At 42.5% G+C, this 12,405-nt stretch overlaps 1 protein-coding gene across 7 annotated transcripts in view; it reads left to right on the top strand.

Annotated features, from left to right (window-relative positions):
- MEF2D (myocyte enhancer factor 2D) overlaps window positions 1-12,405 on the top strand; it is a 415,917-nt gene that overhangs the window by 380,786 nt on the left and 22,726 nt on the right. For 5 of the 7 annotated variants that reach the window (XM_085638237.1, XM_085638241.1, XM_085638238.1 and 2 more), the window contains 2 exons: window positions 1,180-1,278; window positions 9,898-10,030. In XM_085638237.1, the coding sequence (XP_085494363.1) occupies window positions 1,180-1,278; window positions 9,898-10,030 (232 nt within the window). The remainder of the gene's footprint in view (window positions 1-1,179; window positions 1,279-9,897; window positions 10,031-12,405) is intronic. The other 2 variants (XM_085638243.1, XM_085638242.1) reach the window with 1 other exon arrangement.

Below are 12,405 nucleotides of genomic sequence, written 5' to 3' on the forward strand. Positions count from 1 at the left end.
TGAGCTTCTCTCAGCCATGCCAAAAGAAGAGCCTAGTTTGTGATGGAATCGGGCCTGGTGTAGCAGCCAAAATAATGTTAAAATGGCAGATGCCTGCATGTTTACAGCCAGAGTCAGCATATTTCGTTGGCGGATGCATGCAAAACATGTACTTACAATTTATCATTATCATTTAGCAATTGTAGAAAATCTCAGAGTAATGCCAATCGCGCCGCTTTGCACAGAAAAGCCCACACTGACTTAGTAATGTGGTCCTCGCCATGGCGTCCTGAGACCAGAGGATGTGGTCTCATGGCATGGCTAGACTGCCGACTTTGGAGCTGGGAAACCAAGGTTCGAACCTCTGGGTCGACTCCACATCCTGTGATTCTGGGCAAATCACTTAATCTCCCCGTGCCTACCAAAAAAAACAAAAAAATGAATGTGTCCTTGTGTAACGTAACTGGTGCTCATGTAAAGCGCTCCAATACCTTTGGGTCGCGTTCGCACTATATAAATCTGCAAAAAAAGATATACATCGGTATCAAGTATTTGGTCCAGGTTCATTAGCTAGTTCATGAGAACACTGCCCTGTACATAAATTATAAGAACAAGTGTTTACATTTGGCAAGTATGTAATGCAGGGCCGGATTGGGAACACAAAGAAGCCCTGGCTATTTAGTCGGACAAACCCCCCTCACCACACCCGGTGGGCCGTGGGGAGGAGGAGGGTGCATTGCTGCTCTTGTTATTGGGGGCCGATATTGCAGCACCACTGCCAAACAGGCCCTCAGTAACAAAACCGACCCCCAACCTTCCAGCCTCCCGGGGAAATGCCTGACGCCCGCTGTGGCCAGTCCGGCCGTGATGTAATGGTCTAGTGTTGTGTGACTGCCAAGAATATCAAAAATTATGTGACCATGTACTTTGAGAAGTAGCTAGCAGTGTCAGGAACCTCTCCCAGTGTGCACTCTGTAAAACTCCTTGACTTTAACCCCTTGCATGCTTGATGTAAACAGCCTTTCCCATTTGACCCTTGACATTGCACGCTTATAGGCTAAGCCTGCCCACTGAGAGACCTGGATGTGAACACAGTACCATTACCTCGTACTGCTTGCTGTCTCATCGCGACATGTTTCACTGTGTCATGAAGTTTCAATACGCTTTCTAATGTCCAAGACGCTCTCTGACCCACTTCAGGGCCTTATTAGAGGGCAACTCAACGCCATGACCCCCGAGATGCTCTCCGATTGGACCCTGCAGCGTATCAAAGAGCAGATTGGAGAACAAAATCATGATGTAAGTTGCCATTTTTATCTTCTACGGCATGCTTGTCATGGGGTTGATAACTATGTTTTGATGTGTTTTGTTAAGGAGAGCATGGCAGCTCGTTCGCCAAGTCGCTTACCGTGATTGAGCAATTGTGAAAAAGCAAGCTGTCCCCTAAATGGCATGCAGTGAAATCAAGACTCCCCCAGCTTTGCAGTGTGTGGTTTTTGAGGGGGCAGGGGTGTTTGAAGATTTTGCAATAGTTCCCCTGTTGAAATGTTCCAGTCAGCTTTAAGTGGTGGTAGCAAGCGGAATTTCGCTTCCTCTTTACTTATGACTTGTTCAGTGCTAGAGCTGATTTGTTAAAATAGTCAAATCCGCAGGTAAAATTGTACTCTTCATTTATTGATAGTGACACAATGAGCTTCTTTTTAATACACATTTAAAAGACTTGAAAAAGCAGGATTATACATGATAAAAAGAAGGAAGTTAATGGCAGTATCGTACTTAAATATATGGAGTGTTTTATTTAGATCAGTATGTGCATGTAATATTGTGGTATATACGTCACATTTACTAGTGTTTTGCACATTTTGCTTGTGAGCTTCATATGTGTTCGCATAGTTGTGTGATTGTAATAAGTTTGCTTTTAAAGTAAGTTCTGGTAGGTGAGCTGGGATCAACCTCGAAGATAAAGCCAAAGCAGGATTCGGGTGTCGTATTCAAAATGACTTTTATACAGAGGGCCACGCGACAAACCCTATCCTCCTCTACCTCCTCTAAGCAGTACCACTTGTGCCTGCACAAGGCCTGATCGTATTCTGCTCCTGTGGACCCCCACTACTTACGTTGACGGCGGCCATTGAGGTGGGGCTGTCAACACTGTCCTGCGTAAGTCATAGAACAGAATTCACGACTCTCTGGTTCCGTTAAAATCTGTGAGGACACTCTAGCTATTCCGCTCCAACAGACAACTGCACAGTACTGTCCTTCCATGTTTGCACAGAACCAGTATACATTGGGGTTGTGCAAAAGATAGAAATTGACAGGCCGGAAGTCTTCCAGCACCAAATTGTTTTCTTAAACACCATAGCAAGTCTTTGGAAAGTAAGAAGTTTATTGTTTGGAATGGTTTAAGCCAATGACCCCCTGTGCTGCTAGCCGCACTTTCATGCCCTCTGAAGAAATTAATTTTATTTCACCAGGTACTTCCCATTGGGTTTTCATTTCACTGCCCTGCTGTCATCCCGCTATAAAATCCCTTGACTCTTGAGCCATTTAGCATACCAAAAAGGTACTTGAATGGTTCTATAAAACCACATTCTTCCTGTCTGTTAATCGTCTCTCGAGGAATATCTGTTGCAGACCTTTATCATTTTCCTAGCTGTCTTGTGGATTGTTTTTGCTTTGCTAATTTCTCTCATTAGACTTGGCCTGTTCAACCATTAGTTAAACTTTCTCAATGGTCTTCTCTTTGAGTGTTAACCTTATTGCAAATCTTAGGTTTTCAGAAAATGGGCAAAATAATCCACCTAGAAACTGTGGAATAAATATATCCCATGGACTGTACAGTGACCATGCCACCCTCTTCTGTGGAAACTCGCTCAGTTACTCAGTGTTTCATTTCTTCTGTTCGCGGTGTTTGAAAACAGACGATCACCACTACACACCCGACATTTTTAAAGTGCCATTTATAAGTATTATTTTATCATTTTACCAGCATTTTATTATTAAGCAGCACCTTTCAAAAGCTATGACAAGGGTAATTTCTGGCTCAGGACAGGCCTGAAGACCCATTTGTGTAGTCTGTAAGAATGGAGGCGCCACATGCCGTTAGCATCTTAAAGTCGTGGCGCTCTTGATTTGGTTAAATGGCTAAATAATAGACGATGTTTACAACAGGCGGGCATTTCCACCAGGGAACCAACAAAGACGGTCAGTGTGAGAAAACAAGGCGGGTAAGCTTGAGCTGTGGAAAGCCAGTGGTTGATCCAGCGTTGGCTAGAGAAGATTCGCCTGTTTTTCCACGTAGCCTTCTTGTATCCTATGGAATGGACTCTTGAATATCTACTGGGAAGGAAATGGCAGACTTCTTTTTCTTTCCTTTTTTAGTTATTCTATTTCTAAATTCTTTCTCTTTTTTCTAAACTATTCTCAATTCCCCGTTCATTTCAAGACGCGAAGCTGTGTTTTCACTGGGGGTGCAGTCCCTGAAGCAGCTTCTTACTTCTCTACCTTGTGAGAGTCAAGCTGCAGCTGAACATCAGATATTTTGCACCTTCTGAGTCCACCCACTGTGAACCGACAGGTGATGTCATCGGAGAGTTGTTGAGAGAGAAGCATATGGAATCGGAGCATTCAGTTAGATGGGCAGGTTGTTGACAAGCTCCTATTTATTTTATCATGTATACCACCATATTGGGCAGCGGTGAGAAAGGGTTAGAGACCATGCTTGATCTTGCGGTCCCAAAGGTAGTGCAGCAGCAGGGGGAGGTAGTTTTGGCTCCAGAAAGTGCAATATTTGCTTATTTAATGAGTTCACCTGAGATATCGGTGTCCTCTCTCTTGATGGGCGCGGGTGTCACTAGCATAACAACAGTATTGGTTACTGAAGAGCAGCGCTTCTTAGGCCTCGAGCATGGTCTATTCCAATTCTGGTAATTTTTATATCACAAATTTAACCTATTGGGAAATATTTCTGGAAATACACACGTTTCCAGAAACATTTATGAGACACTGAACGTCTTTTTCTATGTTTGAAATAACCTGTTCTGATCCCAAGAGCCTAATCTCTTATTAATTGTTAATGCCCTAAAATTCTCTCAATGTGTATAACAAAATCAGAATGGCCAATGCAGTGTTACCACATCACTCAGTAACACTATTATCTAATACAGTCTTCGGTTGCATGACGTCGCATGGTGTGTTTGTGAATGAACATCCCTCAGGCTGGCTATTGTTCTATTCGTCTGGGCTCTATATAAACTGGTATGGAGTCTCGTGGATTTTGGGTGATCCTCAGGCGTTATTTTCACCGTGCAGTGGCCACTAATGTTCCCTTGGAACACTCCTGAATATTATTGCATGTCTACACGCCACTTTGTTGTTCTGTTGTAAACACAGCCCTTTCTTTAATCTGTGAATCACCCAGGCGGGACTTTATCCGATCTGCACAGCTCCAAAAGAACTGTTCTGCCCTCTATTCTGGAATAGTGGAGATGAGGTTGAACGCCATGCTCCCATCAGGACAGCCGGTGTGGTATTCAGAACAGGACCCCACCTTTAAGAGAAGGCAGTAGAATAAGCGAATTGAGGCTTTAAGGAAGGACTGTACCTCGAATCTTAAAAACAGATTGCTGCTATGCATTCATAAATATGTAATCGCTTGGAAAATAGTTTTGGCCTTTTCAATATTCCAGTGCCGAAAAAACAGATGCGTTTTTTGGCCCCAGAACCTTGATTGTGACATCACCATGGATGAGCGGTTGTTATGCACATGCACACACGACTCGTGAAGGCGTGAGCAGGAGAAGTGGAGTGTTGGATGGCAAGTTCATTTGCGTGTTTCCATCATTTTAATCATATTGTCACACTTCACACCACCTCGTGAACGCAGTCCGTCAGTGGTGCAGATGTGATAAATTCTCCCCAGAGGGCTGGAGCTGAGGCAGGGCCTTTTGCTTCATCACCGAGGGTGTAAAAGATTGCAAGCCGCTTAGCACTAGGCTGCAACATTCTCTCCAAACACATATAAGAATCTTGCTGCTTAATATTTTTTTTCGGAGGAGACACTTAACCTCTTCTGTGCCCATGACGAGATAGTCTCGTCATGGAGCACGGTCGCGCTGTGCCCATGACGAGACTATCTCGTCATGAACCCCACCCACTAATGAAACGCCCGGCACAGGAGGGGGAAAGGGCGTGGCACAGAAGGGGTTAAATGGAAAATTTGGATGGCAATTTGCAATCATGATGGCAGCATTTTCTTCTATTGATTGTGATTAAGGCGCCCTGCTTTCCGTTTTTACTGATTTTTACAGATAAATACAGACAGAAAACATACATCTTCTTCTCTGTGTTTATTTTTAAATGTGGATAAATACGGAAATAGGGTTGCTTTTTGAGTACTTCTAAATACTGTCTGCCATGACTGCCAGGCCAATAGATGTGTGGATTGATACATAAGGGAGGTTGAAAAAGAAAGGAATTTGACTAAAGAGGCTTTTACAGCAGTAGATAATGCAGAAGGTTGATACTGAACTTTGCATATTTTCCTGTAGGTGCACTGATTAATCTCCTGCGAGTGTGCACAGCACTGAAACCTGGCAGACATTCAAGTATGAATGCATAATAATTGGTTAAATAAATGTGGAAATATACTAATTTCAGCTTCATTTTTCCACAAAAACCCGAAATAAATATGGATAAATGCAGATAAAATTAGCAAAATAAATATGGATAAATACAGACGCAAATGGCAAAAATATAAATACTATAAAACTGGGAGCCCTAATTATGATGACTTTTTATGTTTGATTTATGCAACCGAACAATAATAGTTTGGCCTATTTATTCCTCGTAGAGTTGCATTGATCTTAAGAGGGCTAGTTCTCTGTATATATTTTTTAAGATAACCACTGGCTTTGTACACGATTCCCATTTATATTAAGTGTATTTTAAATGATCCCATCTGGTTATCCAGAAAATCTGATGTGGATCAGGATGAACCAATGATGGACACCCCAATACAGAGCTTTGAAGCTGTCGGAGAAACTTCAAGGCCCTAGATCCAGGCTATAGGGGGCGGGTGGCATAAATCAAAGAGTTCAATTTCACACCCAAGACAAACTAAACATACTTTACCATACAGAAAACTATAAAGAGGTAATTAAGTAGCATGTTGAAAGCAACATTTTCAAACATTCTTTTCGCTTTCTCAGTTCCTTGTGCCTTGGTTTGAAACAGCAGTACTGAAACAATGTCTCCAAGCAGAGATTAAAACCCTGACATGGGGCAGTATCTTCTCAACTACAGGAGGCTGCTCACTTTAGAGGTCCGTCCCACATTAAAGGGGAGCATGGCGGCTCAAGTGTTAAGGTAAAAAACTGTGCCACGTGTTCTGCCCTGTGCGGTAGCAGGTTCTTACTGCAGAAAGACTGGTTCAGTCTTTAATCACCTGTCAGTTGATTAAACAAGGGTCACTTTCTGATATCAGACCATGTCGAGATCTGGTTAATAAGAGTTTGAAGGAAAGATAAACTAGTTAATTTTGAGAGGTGAACTAATTGTCTGGAAAGACAGAGTTGAGAGACAAGCCGCCGATGATACATAATCAAGAAGGAATCCTTATATAGCAATAAATGCCATTTCATACGTAATAGAGATAAAATACCGATCGGGTTGCGGCTGAAGAACATTGTTTGACAGTTAATCAATCACCTGTTAAATCTACTCCAGTTCCCCCTAAATTCCTAAAGAAGCTGCATTTCTCTTCACCATTTTTCAGTCCTCTTATGTCACTGAAAGGGTACACATCCAGCTTCTTAATGTAAGAAAAATAAGATGTCTGTTTTTTCTAAGACAGCTAAGCAGTAAATTGTTTTCTGCATTTTCCAAGTAAAACAAATATGTTTAGTACTTACTGTATTAGGGCCACCCTTTTTGTTTCACACTAACATTGTTCATTCAAGATGTCCAGTAGCTTAGTTTGATTTCTGAGCATTGAAAAATCTTTGGTGTTCTTTAAAGTGCATTGCCTTATTGTAGGCTTCAACATTTCACAGTTGTCCTTGCGTTAGGTGCACTTAGCATGGGTTTCCGCGTTCGATAAGAGTGCATGTACCGAAATCATTACCTGTGGAACTCATTTGCTTTGATGCATACCGGCCCCAGAACCGTCAGAAGCCCACATTGTAGAATAGTATGGCCCCATACCTTTGTATGGACTCTCTAAAATGAAATTGCATTGAAATCCTTGAAACTCGTCACACGTGAGAGCGAAAGTACATTTTTTCATTCAATTTTAATAATAATCTGGTGATCTTTTTTAGTTTTTGGGTGGACATCCCACGAGTAAGAGCAGAATCTTCCCTTCTGTGGAGGGCTTGCTGTCTGTGGTAGAGAAGAAAAATAAAAAAAAATGTAACTGGGCTAAAGTGACTGGTGCCAAGAATTAAATTGTTTAAGGACTGTCTCTTAAATCCTTAAAACAGGCAACTTTAAGTCAAAGCTATTTCTTTGACAGACTGTTCTCTGTTGGTTGTTAGGAATTAGGCACAAGACTGTTACAAGCCTCGCGTAGGTAGTTTGTGGCTCATCCAAGCACATTCTTCACCCTTTTTCGTCCTGCATATACCTTTGCATAATTGTCACAACCTTTACATGAGTGGATGGCTCAAATAAGTACATTGTTTGCCATGGAAGCTGGGTGGCTTGATGTTCGAGTCCATTAAACCCCTCCCTCCCCCGGCTGGTTTTCATTAGACATGGTTTGTTCTTCAAATTGGAAGGACCAGACTTGATGTTGTCCAGCCCAGGCTCTGTAGTAGCATGAAAGGTTTCATATGACCAAACACACAATTTTGACAATATAGAGTATACACCTTGGTTGACATTATTGCAGCACAGTTTTTGTGGTGCACTTCCGTTGATACGTTTGTGGCCTGTCCATCTCGCTTCAGTGGATCTTGTTCAAAGTTGGAAGGCGATCTTTGTACGAAACTAATAGCATTTAGGTTAATTTTGTCTAAGGTAATATTTGGTCCTGCTACAGTAAAGAACTCTTTGGTCTTGGTGTCCAAATCAAGGTAAGGGACCCAGTAATCGGCATCTCTAGGTTCTTCTCCTACCGCAGTCGAGCCAGTATATTAAACTTTAGGAAACAGCTGGTTATCATTTCAGACAAACATTTGAAGCACCTCTTTTGCCTGTCTGATCATAGCCGTGATAATCTCATTAACAGCGCGTGATGACACTCCTAGACAAGGGTGGTGCTCCGAAGTAGGCCTCACAAACTGCGGATGTCTACTAGACATGGGGAATTACAAACCTAACATGGTTTTAGTAGAACATTGTGTCACCTTCATGTCACAGAATCAAACCCACCTGAAAAGGCTGAAAGGTACAAAACGTTACACAACCTTTTAGAAGATCTCCTTGGTTGGTGTTTTTTCCCAGGATCTGATGGTAATTACTTGCCGTTGTGTTGTTTAGCGCTCTCGCTTTGTGCTCATTTCTCTTCAGAATTAATGGTCTGATACTTTGAACATGTTTCCCCAAGCAGTCAAATAAGAGTGATATTAAGAAATGTACTTCCTCCCATCAGTATGTTGGAGCGGCAGAGTATGCACGCCTACCCGAGGGGTTTTGTCCAGAGTCTACAATTATTCTAATCAAAGCGCAGTCGTCCTAAAGTTAAATTATTCCAGAGTCAATATTGTGGGGGGGTTAAACCTAACTGTTTTGCTGTTGGGTTTTTCACTGCAATAAAACTATGGATATGCACTTTGTGACGCTTCTCTCGTTTAATCGTATTCAGAGGCAAGAGCATCATTCCCTTATGAGGATCAGCGGCACTTTCAGTGGACGCCTTGAGATGTATTCTGGATAAATCTACGATACATGATTACAGCAGTACTGCGAGAACACACCCCCTTTACTCTTGACTGCGCACTCTGACCTTTACTGAAGGCCACTGATACCAGTGTGTGTTTAGAGACTACCCTTAGTTGGATCTTCGAAGAGCTACCATAGTCCAGGGCATAAGAGATGTAGAAGTAATGAGCGAAGGACAGTGGAGCTGTCCCGCGCCCCGTAAGCACCATTGACAGATGGGCTACTTAGCAGTGGTCAGGTGATTTCAAAGAATGCATTTTGTGTAAATATTAGTCTAAAATATCATAGGAAAAGATCAATATTTTTGAGGTACCCCAGGGTGACCAGCATTCGGTAGCCATTATGAGTGATATTTTGCTTTGAAAGTTGACGTTTTTGTGAAACATGCTTTGAGTGGTGTCAAGTTGTTTTATTCATGTTTTATTTGAGTATCGGGTCGATATTTAGGGACAAATATTTGATTGCTTATTAAATCGAGCAAAACTGCTAATCGCTGGCGAGCAGTGAACAGATCTGCAATCAGCAGCGCCATAGCAAGATTACAGCATTGACCAGCTCTCACCAGAAAGCCCATAGGCCCTCCAGTTCACCTGTGAAACAAAGGGTCACGCAATTAAATTGCTGAAGAACAAGAAACCTCTAAAACTCAGGGTGGCAGCGATCATGCCAATAAATACTCTACACTTGCATAAACAATCTTGCAGCAGACTTCTGAGAATTAGTGGAGACATAGTGATTGCTTCTGGTTGATCCTATGGTGTATGAGTAGCCATTTTGACTGGAAGAATAAATGTGTTATTTAAGTGAATTTGATTATGTTGGGGCTGTAATAAAGTTTATGATTTCATGATGTGGATGTATAAATGAAGGAAATACAATTTAAAGATTTGACTGCCTTAAAATCCTGTTCCTATCCACTTTGGGGAGCTGTGAAAGGATGCTTGAAATACCCAATGGGGCTTTGTTTAAAAGATGAGAGTGCTTGCTGTTTCCAGGTCGTTATTTTGTTTTGAGTGCCCTCTCGCTTTCTTGCAGAGCACGCAGCGGTTAGTCGGAGTTTCACAGGCGACTCACTCGCTAACCACCCCGGTTGTTTCAGTGGCCACCCCAAGTCTGCTGACACATCATGGGATACCATTCTCTGCCATGCCCACAGCATACAACACAGGTATGTATAACGTGCTGTGTTAATGTCCCCACATACCAGAACGTGCAAGTGTTATGTTGCTATAGTTGTATATGCTTTGAAGAAACATGTGAACGTCTGTGAAATTGTTGATTCATTTGGTGATTTTGTCCAAGAAGGCCATGTCTGTGGTGCCGGGGATGCTTTGTTTCAGCCTGCGCTTTTCAAGGTGTGAATTGTGGCTAGTGTGGTGACAGGGAAGTCCGAGCAGTATCACATGAAACTTACATTAAGATGTGTTGTCAAATGATTTTCAGCTCACTCAACACTGGTTGCCTTCTCCCTTCCCCCCAGTGGTGCCAGTAAGGAGGTCCAGAGGTTATTTGGTTCAATAGACCATTAGGGTAACCGGAATCCTCTTGAGCTCGCGTGTTACCTTGGTCATTTCAGGTCCAGTCTTCACGATGTTGAACTCCTCACATTTTCAACTGAAAATAAACATTGGGAAGAACCAGCCTTCCACGTACCAGACACAGAGACCTTCACTGAGAGTTAATTTGGATAGTTGTTCTTCCACAACTTTGTTCGCTGAGCCAGAACATAAAGTTGATCCATTCCATGCATTGCAGCTTTTATTAGAAGCCTTCGTCTTTGGAAGATGTCCTGGTGGAAGACATTCAAGCAGTATCTTGGGAGCCCTGCATGTTCACAATATACAGACACACTGTGAATTGGCTTCATGAAAAAGACAAAAATATGTGGATTTAGGAGACATTTGTTTGCGTGGGTTACATGGAAGTACAGTGAGGTGTATGCTGTTCTGCAATTTACTAATGCATAGTGCTTCAGCCCTGGAGTGTCCAAGCACCTAATGACACACAACAAGCCTTCAAGCAAACCCTTGCAGTTTGGGTCTAGAAAATCGGGCTAGGTGATCCCTTCTCCACTTGGAGTTCCCAGGTCTCATCCCTTTAGAGGAGAATCCTGTTTGTTGAATTGACCTGGGACCATCTAAAGCCGGGATCTTTTTCCAGACCCCTGCTTGTTACACATATCTTCAGAGTTCATAAAGCTTCACTCTAGACGTCTTCCGACAGGAGTGATCGAGTCATCTTGCAGGTGATACCTTTTTTCCTAGGCTGTCATCTGTATGAAGCACTTTATTTACATCAGTCAGGTGCACTGGAACAGGCATCGTTGAAAACAAAAAAAGCACTATTAGTTGTTGCCCCTATAACCTCTGGGGTTTCACATGCTAATGAAAGAGATTGATGGGCATTAGTGGGCATGCAGTGGCTGGTGGGATGAACTGCATGTCTACTGTAGAATTCACTTGAGATGAGCACAAAGAAGCCATGCTGAAGAAAGACAGAACTGCACTTAGACAATCAAAGGTTAAGATATGCAAAGGCGATATTGAACATTGTATCTACTATAATCTCTCTTTAAAAAAAAGGGGGGGGGGTTCCCTGAATTTGTACACTAGATAGCATGGCTCCTCTGCACTGAGTGGGGGATCCCCTTATTTGAAGGGATATAGCTGTTAATTCTGGACCTCTGAGCGGTGTGTCCTTACTGGCTTCAGATTCCCGCAGATAATTCAGCCAGAGACAATGAATTGCCATGGAGTGCACCTGATCCTGTGCCCCTCTGTGGAGAGTAGATTTCTTTACGAAGAATAACCTGTGTCAATCTGCGATTAAGCTAGCGTGCCGGCCCATGTGTGCTCCATTGTGGGTACACGCCTCCTAGATGAGTTGATGACACTTTGTGTAGGGTGACCATACGTCCCGGATTTCCCCAGGCGGTTCCAGTTTTCAGTGGTCTGTCCTGGCGCCCTGACACTTTTTACAAATTTAAAAACGTCTCAGTTTTTGGAAGAATGTTAAGTTGTGCTGCATAGCAGCACAGAAATATTAATGATACTTTAATTTCCAGAGGCGAAAACTAATGATTCATCCTCCAGGCATCGCGGGCGGAGGTCATTTTGAGCCACAGTTCGTGGTACCAGCGGATGGGAGAAGGTAACTCGGGGCCGAGAATAGCTCATGCCATTTTGCCATAGATAATGTTTTGTGAATGAACAGTTTAAAAAAACAAGCCCATTCCACTTTCAGAACAAGTCTGTGCTGGGCACAATTATGCAGGATACACCCGATCCGCAATGCTTCACTCATCAAGGTGCCAAGTGTGCTGTCTAGGTGAAAAACGAAATTCTATCTGCTCAGGTACATATGTAAACGTACCTGAGACTTAGCCTCTAAAATGATATTTAACTGCAATATACAGTAAGAACAGTTTTCACAATGAATATATATATATATATATATATTTATACACACACCGTGCCCAACACCGACTTGTTCTGAAAGTTGAATGTGCTTGTTTTTTTAAACTGTTCATTTACAAAACATTAT

The sequence above is a fragment of the Triturus cristatus genome, chromosome 12 (genome assembly GCF_964204655.1).
Source record: "Triturus cristatus chromosome 12, aTriCri1.1, whole genome shotgun sequence".
Taxonomy (NCBI): Eukaryota; Metazoa; Chordata; class Amphibia; order Caudata; family Salamandridae; genus Triturus; species Triturus cristatus.